The 20,637-nt window shown below is 41.0% G+C and overlaps 1 protein-coding gene across 1 annotated transcript; it reads left to right on the forward strand.

Moving 5' to 3' along the window:
• The first annotated feature begins 150 nt into the window (after positions 1-150).
• On the forward strand, positions 151-20,359 carry RhoGAP93B (MyTH4 and RhoGAP_KIAA1688 domain-containing protein RhoGAP93B). The gene is made up of 14 exons (XM_020961690.2): positions 151-700; positions 1,763-1,853; positions 14,749-15,170; positions 15,265-15,359; positions 15,436-15,625; positions 15,744-16,096; positions 16,156-17,290; positions 17,355-18,167; positions 18,227-18,370; positions 18,440-18,620; positions 18,682-18,798; positions 18,856-18,979; positions 19,076-19,230; positions 19,300-20,359. The coding sequence occupies exons 1-14, from the start codon at positions 681-683 to the stop codon at positions 19,522-19,524; spliced, it is 4,065 nt and encodes a 1,354-aa protein (XP_020817349.2). The 5' UTR covers positions 151-680; the 3' UTR covers positions 19,525-20,359.
• Positions 20,360-20,637: the final 278 nt, after the last annotated feature.

The following is a 20,637-nucleotide window of genomic DNA, read 5'->3' on the forward strand; positions in this document are numbered from 1 at the left end:
CCATACAATCTTTGTAATCGGTTTTTGTATAAAAACCTAAAGAGAATGTCGCCTTTCGTACAGATTCGATAGACTCTTCGGCAATTTAGAATAAATCGATTTTGGAAAAGAATATCGATGTATCGTTTATTTACAAACATCGATTGTACCGATTCCCCACCATCGACCACAGTCATCAGTTTTATTCCATCTCTAATGCAGCGAAATAAAGCGGATCGTCGCGTTCGAATTTGCAACACAAATACTTAAAAAAAGCACTGGGAACATGCAGTTGCTGAAACGCAGGGCAAAGCGAAAATATGGCCTGTAAATTATGTCATAATAGTGAAAGTGTTTTCCGTTGTACTGCAGCGGCAGCTACAAATAAAACAAGAAGAACTGCAGGAGCCACAGCAAAAACAACGGCACGCATGTGAAAAAGGAGTGTGCGAGAGTGTAAAAAATCAATCGAGTTCAGCGAAATTGCATTTTCGCTGCCGAAAATAAGTGAAAGAAAGTATATGTAAAAGTGCGTTCGGGGTGTGTGTGTTTGTGTGTAAGGAAACGGGCAAGGAGAAGCAGCAGCAGGCCGCAGCGGCAGAAATAGCAAAAGGAGACAACAACAACAACGTTCAAGAGAAACCCGCCGCCAGCAGCAACAACAACAACCAGCCCCCTAATAAAGAGCAGAGAAAAAAAAAATGAGTTCAAGTTGTGAAAGGTGTGTGCCGTTACACTACAACTAGCAGCAGCAGCAACAACAACAATCTCCAGACAACGCGAATGTCGAAATTGTGTATACAATTTATTAAGAAAGCAAAAGCAACAGCAAAAGCCGCTGCGGTGGCATCAACAATGCAAAACTGCAGATGCTTTTGTTAAATAAATTGTCTTGAATGCAGTGCGAATGGGTGGGTGGCAGAAGGAGAGAGTGCTACATAGCAGGGGAGACGGGAGCGACAGAGAGAACGAGAGGGAGCGTCGAAGGAGCCGCCTTTTGACAGCTGCGTGCTGGGCGTAAGTGTGCGTGTGTGCCATGGGTGTGTGAGAGAGAGTGAGGAGAATAAGAATGCGTGAGTGGGCTGCATGCATTTTCTTTGGCTTGATTAAATTGCCTGATTTATGCATTTTCGGCACTTTGCAAAATCGATTTTCTAGCAAGGCGCGGCAACAAGCGTCGGCCGCCAAATGAGCCAAAAGAGAGTGCTAGTACCAACACCCTCTCGAACTCACTGGACTCACTCTCTCCCAACTCCCCATGTGTGTGTGTGTGTTTGTGTGCGTGTGGAAGGACTGCAATTTTCAAATAGGGAAAAACCGGAAAATGTTTGACAAAATATGTTTGTCTGTGTAGAGAAAAGCACCATTGAATGGGGGAAAATCCATGCAGCAAAGACACACAGACACGCTCAATGAAATCTACGCACAAAGACGATTTTGGTAAACTTTATTTCGTCCGTAAATTTGCCTCAATGAATGCGTGAAATGTTGAATGAAACACATGACTAACGGGGGATATTTAGCCATTGTTTTTGCTGCTGCTGCTGCTGTTTTATATTCTTTTTTTTTGTTTGTGGAAAGGGGAGGGCGTGTATTACAAAATATATCTAGTACTTGGCGTGCACGAAGAAAAATCGGGATGAGAGCCGCCCGTTCGTAAAGAGCATTCCTGAAATGCCTTGGTCGGCCGCTCGAAAATAGAAGCAATCGCATTTTATGTCTTATTTATGTGTATTTCTCGCCCTCTCCGGATCTTCTTCGTTGCTCCATTCCGGCCCAGCAGAATAGAATGGGTAGAAATCATCGAGCCACGTACCAAGGAGCACATGTACGCCAATCTCACCACGGGCGAATGTGTTTGGGATCCACCAGATGTAAGTACACCTCTATAAGTAAATTGCCTACAAATGAATCTGAATGTGAATACTAAAACGAAGTTTATTTAATGAATTTCAAAATGTTTTAGAATATAAACCTTTTGTAGTACAATCCTTAATAGTTTTCCTTGCATACGTATTATTTTAGACCTCTTTAGTTTCTTTTAAAGGAAAATTTTCTGGAAATTTGGTATTACCAAAGCTCTAATTGGGCAATATTATATTCAGTAACAAATATTTTAACAAAAACATGTTTTCTGCTTCATAAATATTTCTTTGATATGTGTAATATCATTCTAATTAAAACCCATTTTGATACCCTTGAAGGTAATTCAGAAGCTTGTATTGCTGTGAAGGTTTCATTTACGACCCTATATAAAACTTATTGGTGTGCAGATTTATTAAGCCAACAAAAACTAACATAGGAAAGTTTTTCGAATTAAAATTAATACTTTTTTGGCTTAGGTATAATTGATTTCAGATTCAATCCGATAACTCTGTTAAAAACTGCAAGGATATACAAATTTCGTCTTCCCGAAGTAACTTTCATTTCTTGTTTTGTTATATTTTAATATACTTATATAATGTCTTAAAGATAGTTTACAGTATCTTTAAAGTTCAATGACCCCCTGTGGGGATTTCTTAATTGATTAGATGAGCAACTTGTTGTGCGTCTAGTTGTTTAATTATTATTCTGGGTCACTTGTTTGCGCAATTTTCTTGTTTGTGTTTGGCTTGCAAATTTTTCGTAACCCACTTGCGCCAAGTGGCGTGACCAAGGTTAATTATATTAAAATAACTGTCGAATGATGCGCACATCATAGCCATTCTGACATAACAGCCATGTAAGAGCTGCATGGAGGAAGTGTTGCAAGTTTTTGATCTTTCTGTGCTCTTTCAAGTCTCAAAGCAAATATTTTTCTATAGAACGTAGCACCTTTTTCCTGGGTAAAGGCAAGACATTTCCCTTTCACGTGAGCTGCAAAGGAAAAACCATTAGCTTGGTTCGTGTTTGCTCAAATCCTTTGGCTTTGCTGTATTTTATATGCTGTTTGGCTAAAAGGTGTTGCAGGCTAATAACTCTAGTCTCGCCTGCCGAACGAAGCCGAAAGGCAAACATCGACCAGACGACCAAACGAGGCTATCCTCATTTTACCCTCCACCCTGTGCATTTTCTTTTTTACCTTCCATTTTCTTTTTTGTACAGTGGAATAAATTGTACTCGTTTTTGGACTTCAATATCATTTTCTCATGTTTGAAAATCAATTTCAATCAATAAATTGGAGTTTGTCTAATTTAAGTCCTTTACATTAATTAGCTATTTGGCGTAAAAAAAACATCTAATTGGCCTGTTTATATATACAAAATAATTGCTTTCAAATACTTAATATTTTCATTATATATTCAAAGTTAACTTTGCAGAAAACAACAAGTTTTTGTAGATTTTTTTTTTGTGATTTTAGTTTTCAGTGCATCGGAAGTAGTGAAAATTTCATTGATTTTGTTGGTGGCCTGCAATGTCCTCGTTTCGCCCCTGATTGCCACACATGTGCACGAGCCTTTAGCATGTGTGTGTGTAAGTCCTGCTTCCGTAATGAAAAGGAGTGCATGTCCATGCAGGCTACAAACGATGAAACTCCGTCTGTGGGCGTGATGTCCTGTCCGCTTGACGCCATGATTTATTTTTCGTCTTCTTCTTCATCTCATCCTCATCCTCTCTTCCACTTCCGAAAGTGGCGGTGCAGCAGTGTCATCTTGTGTGTGTGCGTGTGCCTTTGCGCTCTTTGAGTGTTTATTTATGTGCATTTCATTTTAGTTTTTTTGTCACTCTCACTCTCTGTTTGAGTCATCGACAACGTCACCCGCATGGTGACCTCTCCGCCCACCCCAACACAAACACACAAACATACAGAAACATTGCTTTTGGCCAGAAACGAAAGAGAAGAAAAGATAAAACGAACAATAAATAAGACCAATATCAATGGACGTGTTTAAGTTAACTTGATCAACGACTTAATTAACGATAATGGTGGTCCATAGGTCATGATTTTTTTTAAAAGGTTTTTATTTTAATGAAAATTTTATTAAATAAATAAAATAATTTCGATTTGTTGTATGTTTTAAACTAAAGAATACTAAATGATCTTTAATTTTGTTATTTATTATTTAAAAATTGTTTTCTCGTCTAGGAGATATTATTAGATTTGTTTATTTATTTTGTAACTTTATTTTAAATTTGAATCTTACAGCACTCTGTTTTTCATAAAATTATTCAGATACATTTTCTGATTAGATTGAACAGTAAAACAAGGAACTAGGCATAAGTTCTTTGTAAACCAATTAAGTTAAACGTTTTTTCTAACAAATAAATTTCTTGTTTTTACGGAATTATATACCCAAGTTACGATAAATTGAAAAGGCATAAAAGCGTGTCTTTGCTATCTTTCGTAGATATCTTTTGTCATTATTTTAAATTTGACAGTCGTATTCAACGATCAAACTTCGTTTCCATTAACGGAAAGCTAAGCATTTAGAACTTCTGTAACCTAAAGTTGCGATTCCGGAGCGACTATTGGGTAGCATAAAGTCGACACTTCCGTCTCCAGAGTTTCCTTCTCCCAAATAGGGGAAACATATGTATGTATGTATGTATGCATGTATATGGAAAACCTGCCCTCAATTCAGTATCTGATTGCATTTGCTGCGACGTCGAGGGCGCTGTGCAATTGTTGCTGCTGCTGCTGCTTCCCCTTGTGGCGATGAGGAAGTGAATCCTTTTCACTGCGCCATATAATCCACACAATTTATGCAGAGCAGCGTGAAAAAGACATTATTAAAGGAGAGGGCGATCACTCCGCCACGGTTTGCACCCCTTTTCCGAGCTCATTGTCCATTGTTCCACCCTCGCTGTTTTCTAACGTGCTTTAAATTAGCAACATTCTGTTCTTTTTGTTGGCCAACTTGCAGCCTTTTTGTTTTAGCCGCTCGGGCGTTCTTTTGGTGTCACCATCAGTAGCAGGAGCAGCAGCAGCAGCAACAACTCGCTGCGTTCATTGTACGTGATTTGAAATTCATTCACTGTTGCTGGGACACTGTCTACTTTTTTCTTTCCAGCTTTTTATTATAACTCGAAATTACCGCTCTGTCCCCTTGGCTTTGTCAACTTTTTCATACTTTTTTTCTTTATTTATTTATATATTTTTTTTTGCTCATTTGCCTTTGTAAAACTTCCGGTTGGCTGGGGCGACACAGAAGCAAAAGAAATGAAGAAGTGAAGAAAGCGCCGCACAAGAAAAGTTGCCCACACGTTGCACGTCCATTGCTCGTTTCACGTTTCATGTTACAAAACCCGCCTCGAAACTCCAAGCTCCGAGCTGCGAGCCCCGAGCTTCGGATGTCCAATGTTGAACCAGAATCCGGAGTGACGACGACGACGACGACGCTAAGCGATAATGTTCACGTGCGTCCGCCGGCGTCACCCAAGCCCCAAACCCCTCCGGAATTGTGCTGCAATCTGGCCGAGCAACCAAATGCGGCGTCTTGTCGGATATGGTGGGACCCCGAACTGGGCCTTCTTCGCTTCAATGGATTTTGGCCTCTGGTGCTACGCAATCGTCCAAATATTTCATGCTGTTAATTGTGGTTTTTGTGGCTTTTTTAACTTCCATACACTCTATGGGGATGTTCAGACCCAAGGGAAGTTCTTATTATAAAGACAGAACTTTTCTTATTTCAAAAAAAGGTTATAGTTTTTGAGTTATATGATTCTCTTAAAATAATCATTTTATTTTCTTAGTACTTCTTTAAGAAACATGAAGAAAAGCTATTGTCGAGTGTAATTGTATGTCAGACTCTGTACCCAAAGCATAAGGAATGAGATTGGAACATGCCCATGGCTATTTCAATTTGTCTAATTATGCTAATAATTTATGAAAAAGATTAAATTAAACAAAGCGAAAGGCAGAAAAAATGTTCAAACATGAAGACAAGAGTTCACAATTACTAAGTACTTGTTGCGAATTATCACCTGTAATTTTCAAATACAAAGTTTACGCATTTTGTTATGTTTGGTATAGTATTAAATAAAACTAGTAATTAACTTATAACTTTCACCTCTGCCTTATTTAAATTTTAAGCTTGCAGAGAATTATTTGATCAACATTGGGAATCTTGGATTACCCTGTGCTGTGGCCTTTCCATTTTTATATCTATTGTCCACCGCCCACTGCCTTCTTGGGCTAGGTTTTGGTTTCCTGTCTTTGTGGCCAAAGTGTGCTTTCAGGCTAAATACACACAGACACACACTCGAAAGTACTTACTTCTTCCGCTGTGCTTGGCACAATTTAAAAGCAATTACAAAGCCAATTAAATGTGCATAAATATTGCTAATGAATTTTTAGAGATTAGAGGTACTGTCCGGCATTCAGAATTTCATTAGACTGCTGTTGATGAAATATCAATGAAATTCATTGCCTTGGTCATATATTGAGAAAAACCGCAACGACGATAAGAACTTCTTAATGAGCCAGATGGACAAAGAAGTAGAATCACTTTAGCATGACAACAAATCAGGGTTTTTTATTTGATAAACGATTCCATTTCAATTTTAATTTCAATTTCGATTTCCCTGACTTGGCCCCCCTTAAATGAAAGATATTCTGACTTTGGTGAACTATTGGGGAGCCATGGAATGGCAACCATGCCATAAATAAGCCTACAGACTAGGCTCTTTCGTTGCTCACTGATCTATAAATAAAGTATCTGGATGGAAACTCTCAGAGCTTCGCAGTCCAGTTGCCTCTTCGGAATGCGAAACATGTGCCCAACTCAACGATAACTGCATTGCTCTAATCTATAGATCGGGGTCTTTTATTGTTATTGCATTCGTCTGGGAAAACTTATTGAGGATTGTGTGGAAAGCGAACTCTCTGGGTAAACTCAAATCAATATTTGCTTAAATTCAAAATACCGAAGATTGGAACAATTCAATCCCATTCATTGGCTTCCATTTAGGTTTTTGGCGACACATTCCACACCAATTCGCACCCATTCTTTGTCGATGGCGAGAGACACGCGTTCGGCAGTTTCTCGATGTTATCGCTTCTATTTCGGGATCTGTTCTCGGCTCCAAAATTCGCTCTGTCAATGATGATGACCTAATTTACCGAGTAGCAAATGAGTATTCCATGTTTATGTTCTGTATGTCTGTGCGTCCGAGTCTCATTTAATTTAATTTTGCTTTATATTCGTTGCATGATTCACAACGATGAGAGGAAATGGGCGAGCAGGGGACGTGGAGTGTGGTCCATTACTGACCTCGGCAATAGTCTTGTGGAGACTTGGGGAGAACTTGGGCCTCAGCTCGATTAGAAATCTTGTGCGTGCCACGATCGACCCACTTGCCGCTGATTAAAAGTGGGAATTGTTTTTCAATAAGCGCCAGACGCACATCTACTCATCATATGTTGTGCTCGCATTGGTTACACAGAAGAAAGAAGTTCTTGAATTGATGATCGATTGGCTATCAAGCAAATGTTACAAAAAGAAAACATTCTTCTCACTTATATATATCTTTTATAAGAAATTCATTAATGTAAGCAATGCCTACGAATTGAGAGACTTGACTGAATGCAAGATTAAGCTCAGACCACGAATACTCTCTCATCAGTATCCGATGGGATTTAAAGATGTTGCTGTAATCAATACTATTTTCTCTTTAATATTATTTTAAATTTCTTACGATATTCATAAATATTTTTGTATGTGTAGCAAATTGAATAGAGCTGATAACGCAACGCTTTATAGAAGGGATATATTTATGTGTAAAGCTCTAGCTTATGGTTCCAATAAAGAAAGTTTCGCCATCTATCTGCTCGGGGCGATGCCTCACTATCATAGAAGGCACAAATAATGAGCCATAGTTCTATATTTATTTGTACATCTTATGATATGTATAGGCCTTTCATCTTCAATCATACGGGGCGTATGAGTAACAATTCTTAAGAAAGATTTATACTAAAGAAGCAAAGCATTCTGACGATTTAATCCATGCAAATATTTTGAATATGAAGATATTAAACAGGGAGCAGCGCCATTTCCACACAAAATAGGGAGAAAAATGTAATTTGTTGGTCAATAAATAATAAAGTTTAACTTGTACTTGCGGAATAGATTCAATTATGATTTTAATTAAAATGTACACACACATGTTTATGCTTTCACTCATTACTTTTTGTGGCCTAGAATAAACAATGAGAAGAAGAATGTAAAATGAAATGGAAATTCTATTTAAAAGCCGGTATTTCAGTGATTTAATTACACGATTACCCGCACAACAAATATAGAATATGCCACCACCAGCGAGGTAATTTCTATAGAGATTAAGATGTAGGCCAAAGACCTACATCTCCTCCTCCCATTGTTGTAATTTTTTTTTCCATAATTATAAAAATATTTGGAATATTGTACAAGGCCACAAATGAGGTCGAGTCGCTTGATGTTTCTTTTTATAGTCCATCTTTCATTTTATATTGGAGGTGCAGAGGGGAATCAGTTCATTGGAGGCGGAGAGGACTATCTGGACGGATGACTGAATGACTGACTGACTGACTGACTGACTGGCAGTTGGAAACGCAACAATGCGAAAAGCGTAACGAGGCGACATGGCATCTGAGTGGCCCATCTCCGCTGGGTGGCCTTGCTCCCATCCCCTTTCTCCACACCCGCCGCCGCCGCCCGATCCCAATCAACGTCTGGTCGCGCCCACAAATTATGCAACATGCAACGCAACCGGGGCGCCGCTTTGCCAAATGGAAATGAAAACCAGAAATGAAAAGCAGCCAAGCCGAAAGCTTTCATTTGCAGCAAGCTGCCAGCCAGCCAGCCTGCCGTCCATTGTTGTTACTATCAGTGGCGAGCTGCAACCGCACAAACGAAAGCAACAACAACAGCTGTAGGCAATGGATTACAAGGAGGCGTGGGTCAGGGCTGGGCTCAGTCCTCTGTTCTCCTCTCAACCCAGCTGGCCCTGGCAATTGCAGCGAAGCTGGGCTCTCCACTCGCCAAGGGCTCTGGGCACATCTGCAGCGCAAAAGTTCAAGGTCGACACTGCTGCTGTTGCTGCTGCCTGCATTTTGCAGAAATAACCCTGACTTCTGGGCGCGACAGAGATGGGGAGCCAACACTGAGCGAGATGGAGCGGATTAAGCACACGCGCCGAGCCTGTCACTCAAGGCCAGATGTTAAGGGGAGGTTGGAGAGGGGCAAGCTATGGAAAGTAAATAGGAAATACATAGCCAGCAATTCCTTTTCAAAGAACCTATTAAATATTTCAATAACCTATAGAAGATACTGAATCTACAGTGAAACTTTGTCACAATGATCCCCATAAGCGCATCTTGGTTAGAGTAAATAATAGGATAATAAATATTGAAATATAGTAAATAGGAAAGGCTATAAGACTAGCTAGACTTGTAGGGATTTTAATAAAGTTCCACTTTAAATCAATTTGTTTGTTAAAATCTTGTATTTTGCCTAAAAAGACCTCAAAGTAACACTTAGGGACAGGTAACCTGGAGTTAATGCAGCTAGGGGAACCCATCGAGACACCCTGTTTGTTTGTCAAGCTCTTGTTGTATTTACTCAGCAGATAAAACCCTTCAGATTCAGATTAAAAACACACACAAACACACTCACTCTGTCACTCTTTGTGTGCCCTCGAGTTTGCTGATTAAGCCCGAAGAAAAGCTCTCAAGACTGGAATACCAAAATAAATTCGCTTTTGTGTAATTGTTGGATAATTCAAGAGGATGGATTTATAAAAGCCCGATGCAGATACAATGGGGACTTGAAAGCTTAAGCAGAACTGGAACTTATCATTGCCAAAGATATCACAAAATGTCTTTGGATCTGGTGTCACTTCTGATGAAACTACTTCTGCGGACACGTGCGGAATATGGAGTTATAGTAAAAGTCTCTCATGAGAAGTCTGAGGCTTTATTTTAAATCATATTCATTATTATTATTCATTATTCAGGATCTATTATTATTATTAGCTCTTAACGCTAAGATACCTCATCAAAAAATTATTATACAATTTGTAAAATAATATAAACTGGCTATATCCCAAATATAAAATTATAATTTTTCTTCTTAAAATTTTCCAATCGTTCCTATCGCAGCTATATATATATATGTATGTATATATATAGATATATAAATATATATATATATATGGATATAAATATATATATATATATATAGTCCACAGATTCGCCAAGCTCCGACTTATATACTAGTAAAATTATATAGAAGAATAGCTCCATAGTTTCATTCAAATAGCTTGCTCTTAAATTTGTTTCAAAACAAATCTCTGTGCATATGATTCCCAAGTGGTTCTAACATCCAGGGAACGAAGTGACTGCTGCCGGCCTAGTCTCAGAAATGTGTTGTGTTACAAAAAGTGCAAGTCATTGTTTATTAGTGTGCAAAGTTAGTAACTGATCATACATACTTACTGCTTATAGATACTTAGTGATCGTAGCTAGTTACTGGTCACAGATACTTACTGTTCAGAGTTACTTACGGCTCATAGTTACTTACTGATCATACTTACTTACTGGCAATAGCTTACTGGTCAAAGTTAATTATTGATCTTGGTTCAATAAATCGTCCGGTCGTTCCTATGGCAGCTATATAAATGTATATATATATAGTCCACGGATTCGCCAAGCTCAGACTTATATACTAGTAAAATTATTTAGAAGAATAGCTCCATAGTTTCATTCAAATAGCTTGCTCTTAAATTTGTTTAAAAACAAATCTCTGTGCATATGATTCCCAACTGGTTCTAACATCCCCGGAACGAAGTGACTGCTGCCGGCCTAGTCTCAGAAATGTGTTGTGTTACAAAAAGCGCAAGTCATTGTTTATTAGTGTGCAAAGTTAGTAACTGATAATACATACTTACTTGTTATAGATACATAGTGATCATAGTTAGTTACTGGTCACAGATACTTACTGTTCAGAGTTATTTACGGCTCATAATTACTTACTGATCATACTTACTTACTGGTCATAGCTACATACTGGTCAAAGTTAATTACTGATAATGGTTCTATAAATCGTCCGATCGTTCCTATGGCAGCTATATAAATGTATATATATATAGTCCACAGATTCGCCAAGCTCCGACTTATATACTAGTAAAATTATATAGATAGAATAGCTCCATAGTTTCATTCAAATAGCTTGCTCTTAAATTTGTTTCAAAACAAATCTCTGTGCATATGATTCCCAAGTGGTTCTAACATCCCCGGAACGAAGTGACTGCTGCCGGCCTAGTCTCAGAAATGTGTTGTGTTACAAAAAGTGCAAGTCATTGTTTATTAGTGTGCAAAGTTAGTAACTGATAATACATACTTACTTGTTATAGATACATAGTGATCATAGTTAGTTACTGGTCACAGATACTTACTGTTCAGAGTTACTTACGGCTCATAATTACTTACTGATCATACTTACTTACTGGTCATAGCTACATACTGGTCAAAGTTAATTACTGATAATGGTTCTATAAATCGTCCGATCGTTCCTATGGCAGCTATATAAATGTAAATATATATATAGTCCACAGATTCGCCAAGCTCCGACTTATATACTAGTAAAATTATATAGAAGAATAGCTCCATAGTTTCATTCAAATAGCTTGCTCTTAAATTTGTTTCAAAACAAATCTCTGTGCATATGATTCCCAAGTGGTTCTAACATCCCCGGAACGAAGTGACTGCTGCCGGCCAAGTCTCAGAAATATGTTGTGTTACAAAAAGTGCAAGTCATTGTTTATTAGTGTGCAAAGTTAGTAACTGATCATACATACTTACTGGTAATAGATACTTAGTGATCGTAGCTAGTTACTAATCACAGATACTTACTGTTCAGAGTTACTTACTGATTATACTTACTTACTGGTCATAGCTGCATACTGGTCAAAGTTAATTACTGATAATGTTTCTATAAATCGTCCGATCGTTCCTATGGCAGCTATATAAATGTATATATATATAGTCCACAGATTCGCCAAGCTCCGACTTATATACTAGTTAAATTATATAGAAGAATAACTTCATAGTTTCATTCAAATAGCTTGCTCTTAAATTTGTTTCAAAACAAATCTCTGTGCATATGATTCCCAAGTGGTTCTAACATCCCCGGAACGAAGTGACTGCTGCCGGCCAAGTCTCAGAAATATGTTGTGTTACAAAAAGTGCAAGTCATTGTTTATTAGTGTGCAAAGTTAGTAACTGATCATACATACTTACTGGTTATAGATACTTAGTGATCGTAGCTAGTTACTGGTCACAGATACTTACTGTTCAGAGTTACTTACTGATTATACTTACTTACTGGTCATAGCTGCATACTGGTCAAAGTTAATTACTGATAATGTTTCTATAAATCGTCCGATCGTTCCTATGGCACCTATATAGATGTATATATATATAGTCCACAGATTCGCCAAGCTCCGACTTATATACTAGTAAAATTATATAGATAGAATAGCTCCATAGTTTCATTCAAATAGCTTGCTCTTAAATTTGTTTCAAAACAAATCTGTGTGCATATGATTCCCAACTGGTTCTAACATCCCCGGAACGAAGTGACTGCTGCCGGCCAAGTCTCAGAAATGTGTTGTGTTACAACAAGTGCAAGTCATTGTTTATTAGTGTGCAAAGTTAGTAACTGATCATACATACTTACTGGTTATAGATACTTAGTGATCGTAGCTAGTTACTGGTCACAGATACTTACTGTTCAGAGTTACTTACGGCTCATAGTTACTTACTGATTATACTTACTTACTGGCAATAGCTTACTGGTCAAAGTTAAATATTGATCTTGGTTCAATAAATCGTCCGGTCGTTCCTATGGCACCTATATAGATGTATATATATATTGTCCACGGATTCGCCAAGCTCCGACTTATATACTAGTAAAATTATATAGAAGAATAGCTCCATAGTTTCATTCAAATAGCTTGCTCTTAAATTTGTTTCAAAACAAATCTTTGTGCATATGATTCCCAAGTGGTTCTAACATCCCCGGAACGAAGTGACTGCTGCCGGCCTAGTCTCAGAAATGTGTTGTGTTACAAAAAGTGCAAGTCATTGTTTATTAGTGTGCAAAGTTAGTAACTGATAATACATACTTACTTGTTATAGATACATAGTGATCATAGTTAGTTACTGGTCACAGATACTTACTGTTCAGAGTTTTTACGGCTCATAATTACTTACTGATCATACTTACTTACTGGTCATAGCTACATACTGGTCAAAGTTAATTACTGATAATGGTTCTATAAATCGTCCGATCGTTCCTATGGCAGCTATATAAATGTATATATATATAGTCCACAGATTCGCCAAGCTCCGACTTATATACTAGTAAAATTATATAGATAGAATAGCTCCATAGTTTCATTCAAATAGCTTGCTCTTAAATTTGTTTCAAAACAAATCTCTGTGCATATGATTCCCAAGTGGTTCTAACATCCCCGGAACGAAGTGACTGCTGCCGGCCTAGTCTCAGAAATGTGTTGTGTTACAAAAAGTGCATGTCATTGTTTATTAGTGTGCAAAGTTAGTAACTGATAATACATACTTACTTGTTATAGATACATAGTGATCATAGTTAGTTACTGGTCACAGATACTTACTGTTCAGAGTTACTTACGGCTCATAATTACTTACTGATCATACTTACTTACTGGTCATAGCTACATACTGGTCAAAGTTAATTACTGATAATGGTTCTATAAATCGTCCGATCGTTCCTATGGCAGCTATATAAATGTATATATATATATAGTCCACAGATTCGCCAAGCTCCGACTTATATACTAGTAAAATTATATAGAAGAATAGTTTATAGTTTCATTCAAATAGCTTGCTCTTAAATTTGTTTCAAAACAAATCTCTGTGCATATGATTCCCAAGTGGTTCTAACATCCCCGGAACGAAGTGACTACTGCCGGCCTAGTCTCAGAAATGTGTTGTGTTACAAAAAGTGCAAGTCATTGTTTATTAGTGTGCAAAGTTAGTAACTGATAATACATACTTACTTGTTATAGATACATAGTGATCATAGTTAGTTACTGGTCACAGATACTTACTGTTCAGAGTTATTGCTTATAGTTAATTAATGATTTTAGTTACTGAAATTATATTACCCTGCAAGGGTATAAATATTAGTATGATTTGAATTATAAAAGTCATAACTAAGCCAACACAGAATTAATTTTAACGGTGGAACCTCCTATAAAAAAAAAAATTTGGAAAAAAATTTTGAAAATTTATTTTTTGACCGGACATGGCTAGATCCACTCAGCTTTTAATGCTGATCAAGAATATAAATGATTAATAGGGTCGAAATTTACTCCTTTACTGCTATTCAATTTCTCACTAAAATTATAATACTTATGCTGGGTTATAATAAGCCTAGAATATTTCTAATAATTTTTGGTGATTACCATAAAAAGGGGAAAAAATATCCGGATAGGAAGTATCCATCGATCAGCTTAAACTTCATTTAGAGTCATAAGTATTTGTATCCATGAGTGCTTATCTAATCAACACGCGTTGATCGCCCACGGCCCACGTGCACTGCTCCCCCATTTTCCTCTTCCCTGTCCGATTTGCATATTTCCCCACGAAATCGATCCACATTGTCACCATCTCACACCCACATGGCGAGAACATCTCTACGATCTGGTGACAGAGATATGAACAACCTAATTTTGCCACGCGTTCCGCGTTCCGTTTTTTGTTTTTTTTTTTGTTCCCGGTGGAATTCCCCGTTCTCATCTCGTTCCCGTTCCGTTCTCGCTTTACAGGATGTGCCAATTAAGCGGACCGACTCATCGCAGTGGTGGGAACTGTTTGATACGAATACCCAGCGGTTCTACTACTACAATGCGGCCACGCAGAAGACCGTGTGGCACCGGCCGAGCAAGTGCGACATTATTCCGCTGGCCAAGCTGCAGACGCTCAAACAGAACACTGATCCCAGCGAGCGTCGCGAGCAGACCACACCCCAGAAGCACCAGCCACAGGCACAACCGCAGCAGGTGCAGCAGCACTCGCCACATCCTCCCCAGCAGCAGCAGCAGCAGCAACCTTCGCCCATGTCGGGACCTAATAAGAAGGGTCGTGGACAACAGCAACGGATTAGCGGCGGCAATGGGACGGTGGCCAGCTCCGAGGAGAAGCTGACCAGTGAAGTGATCTCTAGTCCGCGTGGCCGTCAGAGTTTTCGGTGGGTTGAGTTGAGTAACCCCATTCGGGGATTGGCTCCCACTTGTGTTTATTTCTCGCATTTGTTTACATTCCATTCGGGGCATCTTTTGCAGCGTCGGCACGGGTGACTCATCGCGCTCCATGGACATGCAGCAGCAACAGCAGCAGCAGCCACATCCCCAGGGCTATGCCTCTAGGCGTTCGCAAGGTGAGTACCGCTGTGCTTAACCTCTTTTCCATCCTGATGACTCATTCCTGACATCGATTTCTCCCCCTCCCGACAGACTCCTGCAATCATTACAAGGAGTCGGGCAAGTCCAGCGACTCGAGCCTGTCCAGTGCGCATGGCTACAGGCGCTTCAATGACGGCGGCGGAGGAGCAGGAGGCGGCGGTACGGGTTCAGGACATGCGGATAGCATGCGCCTGGGCTCCCTACAAAAGCATCAGCGGGGCGGTGGCAAGGACAACGGAGGGTAAGTAGCAAAAAAGGTCTTGGGTTTCATCACTTCATTGGACTTTAAACGCTTCTATTCCCCTCATTTACATCTCCGCTTTTGCTTCCGCTTTGGGTTACGGATTGATTGCCTTCAGTTTTGAGATGTTGCAAGAGAGCACAAGCTCGCATAATTTACCGCATGGCAGCACCTCCACATCCTCATCCTACGCCGGTGGCAGTGGCTATGGGGACAAGTATTTTGATCATCAGCTGCTGCCAAACCACCACCTGCAGGGCTACTCCTCCAAATCGTCGGACATTGCCTCGCCCACGCACTCCATTCACACGCCGCAGTCGCAGAAGAAGAAAATGTCGCCAGATGCGGCACCCGCTCCACAATACAACTACGCACAACAACAGCATCAGCAGAGGAACAACGCACAACGCAGTGCTGGAGGAGGAGGTGGAGGAGGCGGCGGAGCATCAGTGGGGAAATCTTACCCCGGAGGTGAGAATAGAGCAATGGAAATAATAATTTTAGGATTTATATAACCTTTTCTTTTACAGATCGTGAGTACAAGGTCTCGCTGGCCCGATCTGGCAGTTTCATGTCCTCCTCCATCAATCCCGCTGCCGCTGGTCACCACAGCAAGTCCTACCGGAAAAGTAGCGCGGAGGCGGCAAACGGTGGAGCCGCCAGCGATGACTCCATGCATGAAAAGTATTTCAAGTCGGTGGAGAACACACCGCTGTCTCGTCGTCGCCACACCACCAATGCCACAAAGAGCGGGGAAAGGCCAAGTGGCGGTGGTGCTGCAAGTGGTAGCAACACGGCCAACAGCACGGCGGGCAGTGGTAGTAGCCACAGCCACAAGAAGCACTCTAGCGACTCCAGTCCGCAGAGTCCGATCAGTCCACAAACAAAGAGTTCGCGACAGGCAAAAACTAGTGCCACCAGCAGTGCGTTGCCCCAGCTTCAGCTGCAGCACTCGCCCCGCTTGCAGGAGCCAAGCCACTGCTTGGATCTGCTAAGTTTGGAGCGGATTTCGCTTGGCAAGTCCACGGGTGGCCCCATCTCGCCGGGAGGTGGCCCAGAGACTCTTGGCCTGCTTGGAACGCATTCCTCGCGCGGCTCCAATGATTCCGCTCGTCAGCGTCAGAAGTCGTCAAACAATTCGACGGCAAATCGGTCGCAAACGCAACATTATCCTGGCCAGAGTTCGCTACGGCACAGTGCCAGTTCTAGTTTGGATAAGCGTGGCTATCATGTAGGAGGCGGAGGAGGTGGCGGAGAGAAGCGACGCTCCAAGCAGCATCAGCAGTATCTTCAGCAAGACAACAGCGATGTGGAGTATGACAACGGGAACATCTCGCCCCTGTATACGAACTGGGATCAGGATATGCCCCACTTGCTGCCCCTTAAGCACTACATCATGGAGCAGGCGAAACTATCTGGACGCTACGAGTACCGCGGTGGCGATGGCGGCGATTCGGACTCCTATCACTCGGATAGCCAGTCGGAGGAACACTCGCTCTCTGGTCACGAGCCGGACAACGAGGACTCGGACGGTGGATCGGACACGCATGGCGGATACCTGGAGCACAACTATGGAATGATTGATGACTACGCCAACATGGGCGACAGCGTCTCCTATTATGCGTACATGTATCCGCCGCACGATCCCGCCGGAAGGGAGGATATGTAAGTATGCCGGGGATTATTATCTATATTTTATATTTATTATTCCCACTTCTCTTACTGTTAGCTCCGACAACGTCGAGGCTGTGCTGGAGGGGATTGGCGGTAATGTGGCGGCGGAACCTTCGGCTACAACCGCCTCCGGTCCTAAACCAAAGCCCCGTTACCAGATCTCATACTACGACACCGTATCCGGGGGCGGAGGCTACCATGGCCAGCAGCAGCTTTACTCCAACACGCCACCATATTCAGGACACGGTCATGGTCATCACGTTCCACCGCCGGCGTTGCCGCATCAGCACCAGCAGCAATTGCACTTGGAGCCGAACGACGCGAAGCAAAAGCAATCTCAGACACTTCCCTCACCCAACCGGCAGATCTCTCGACTAGCTGGCGCTGGTCACCAGGGACCGGGTTCAGGAGCAGCTGGAACGCCCAAAGAGGATGTCGGCCACGGTCAACAGCAGCCTGCACCAGCCAGTCTATCGCGGCCCAGCCACAAAATGGCTCCGCCCTCCCTGAAGCCCACCATCCAGCAGATATTCCCGCCCAGCGAACGGGCACCGGGAATGGGAGTAGGCGGTGGCACTCTGGCCTGCATGAAGGAATGTGATATCGAGAAGTTTGCTGCCGACAATTTGAATTTGCACTCCAAGGGAATTTTCCGGAAGAAGGCATCCGTGAGGGACATGCTTAGTTGGACGGCGGAGGCCATCAGTCGACCCATGTTGGCGTTGTCCCGCGACAAGGCGGACAAGAAGACAGCCATAGAACTGTTTAAACTGGTGCAGATCTACATGGCGGACCGCAAGGCGCGTATGGGAATGACCCTTAACTCGGTGGCCATAGAAATCATTAGTGCATCGTTGCCCCAGCAACAGTGAGTTAAATTTTTAAATAAAAACCTTGGATAGATTGATCTAAATTATTCTTGTGCAGATTAAGGGACGAGCTTTATGTTCAGCTGTGCCGGCAAACGACGGAGAATCCCAAGCGAGAGTCACTCATCCGCGGTTGGGAGCTGATGGCCATCTGTCTCTCCTTTGTACCGCCTTCGCCCACGTTTCAGCCCACACTGCTCAAGTGAGTATTGGAAGAATCCTAAAACCGAAGAAACCCTTTACTAAATAAAGTTTTTAATTTAACTTACAGCTACGTCAATAGGCATCGCGATCCATCCTTTGGCCCCAGTTTCATGGAGGTGAACAAGTGGCCTATCCATGTGCAGATATCGCACTATGCCACAGTGTGTTGTCGCCGCTTGGATCGAATTGGTAGCAGCGGACGACGACTGGCCAAGAAGCCAACGGTCGATGAGGTGGAGCAGGCGCGGGTAAGTTAACAATAAAGTAATAGAAGAGACTTTAGATTTGACTTTAAATATGTTTTTGCAGCAACAAATTCTGAGGAACAGCATGTTTGGCAACACTCTATCCGAGGTCATGGAGTTGCAGAAGGATAAGTTTCCATTCCGGAAGCTACCTTGGATCCAGACAACACTGTCTGAGCACGTAAGCTTACACCCTTTAGGAAAACGTTCGAGTATTCTAAATGGATTTGTATTGCAGGTGCTGCTACTCAACGGAAAGCAGACTGAGGGCATCTTTCGCGTTTCGGCGGATGTGGATGAGGTCAATTGTATGAAGAATCGCCTCGATCGGTGGGATGTTCCTGACATTAACAACACGTTGGGTGAGATACAATCATTCCATTCTTGCTCCATGCTAGAAATAAGATTAAATTATTTAACAATTTATTTTTATATCTTCTCCGCTATATTTCACACAGTTGACGCACATGCGCCGGCCAGTCTGCTTAAGCTGTGGTACCGCGAGCTGTACGATCCGCTAATACCGGATGCCTATTACGAGGATTGTGTGAATACCGAGGATCCCGACAAAGCCAAAGAAATAGTTAATAAGTTGCCTGAAATAAATCAGCTAGTAAGTGTCTCAGGAAATCATTTGCTTTATCGATAAATACGACCTAACGAATCCCATACGTTTTTTTAGGTTCTAACGTATCTAATACATTTCCTGCAACAATTCTCAAATCCCGAGGTGGTGAGCTGCACCAAGATGGACTCCTCCAACTTGGCCATGGTCTTTGCGCCAAACTGTTTGCGCTGCACGTCCGATGATCCCAAGGTGATACTGGAGAATGCGCGCAAGGAAATGTCCTTTATGCGCACCCTCATCCAGCACATGGACACGACCCATGTGGCGAACCTGGCCTAGGACCACCAATCAACCCTAAAGATATGTAAACGTTATTAACCTATCCTAACTTACTACCTACAAAAAATCTAACTTGAACTCAATTTGTATCTATACAAAGGATGATGTTGATCTTAACTTAATCTAACTCCTACTTTTACCCTTAACTCGTTTTGCTACTCGAATTTTCTTACTAAGGCTACCAAAAAGAATCCAAACCAAAAGTCCTGTGACTTTATTTTATTTCGTAACGTCTAGAGGCAGCTTGTTCAGAACAAAGGCAGCAACAAACCACAAATACTCGAAGATCTTGTAACGCGTAGTGCTTTTTCAAACCAAAAATAACTGAGAGACGAATCCAAAACACAGTAAACTCAATGTGTGCATGCGCCTAGATATGTACGTGTCAAATTGTAGTTGAATTAATTTATATTTTGCATTTGAGCAATTGTTTTCTTTTTAAATGGAATTTAAATCAATGCAAGCAAGTAAGCGAATACTCAACAGCAACTCTTAACTTTCAAACAATGCAAAGCAAAGCATGAAACCATGGAAACTTCTTGCGAAGCCTATAAATAAATAGTTATAAAAGAAAGCTAAAGATAATTTAAACCCAACCTATATATATATATATATATATATATATATATATTATGATGTACACTGTATGAAAAGAAGATCGAAAAGAAGAGCACAGAGAAAGAGAGAGAGATATGTGAATCAAATGCAATAAGAGGTCAATGATGAAACTGCTTATTAATTACTTGCAGCCAACGTAGTGCTATATACGAAATATTTATTCATTTGCATAAATAAAAGAATGAAAATAAATCAATCAACCGATGTTCACGGAGAATGTTGAACCATATTTTTATTGACCTCGTATGTTTTTTAAAAACATGAGCTTTTATTGCCATCCCTGGTGAAGGCAATAAGTTTTGGGATCTGACAGTATTATAATAAGCAATTTAATGACTAAAACAAGCTCAAGGTTTTTGGAGCTAACCTAACCTAAACCTAAATTGGTAAATACTTTTACCGGACCATTCGTTATCGGTACACCTGCCCCCGGCAAAGCTCTTCCTCTGCTATAATTAATGCGTTCGTTGAGTATTTATGCCCAATTTTGAAGTC

Source organism: Drosophila serrata, unplaced genomic scaffold (assembly GCF_035046125.1).
Source record: "Drosophila serrata isolate PLE 108 unplaced genomic scaffold, ASM3504612v1 contig_364, whole genome shotgun sequence".
NCBI classification, from domain to species: domain Eukaryota; kingdom Metazoa; phylum Arthropoda; class Insecta; order Diptera; family Drosophilidae; genus Drosophila; species Drosophila serrata.

Coding starts and splice junctions, on each gene's coding strand:
- RhoGAP93B (XM_020961690.2), top strand. CDS start 681: ATGAGTTCAAGTTGTGAAAG. Junction 1,854..14,748: donor GTGTTTGGGATCCACCAGAT/GTAAGTACACCT, acceptor CTCGCTTTACAG/GATGTGCCAATTAAGCGGAC. Junction 15,626..15,743: donor GGTGGCAAGGACAACGGAGG/GTAAGTAGCAAA, acceptor GATTGCCTTCAG/TTTTGAGATGTTGCAAGAGA.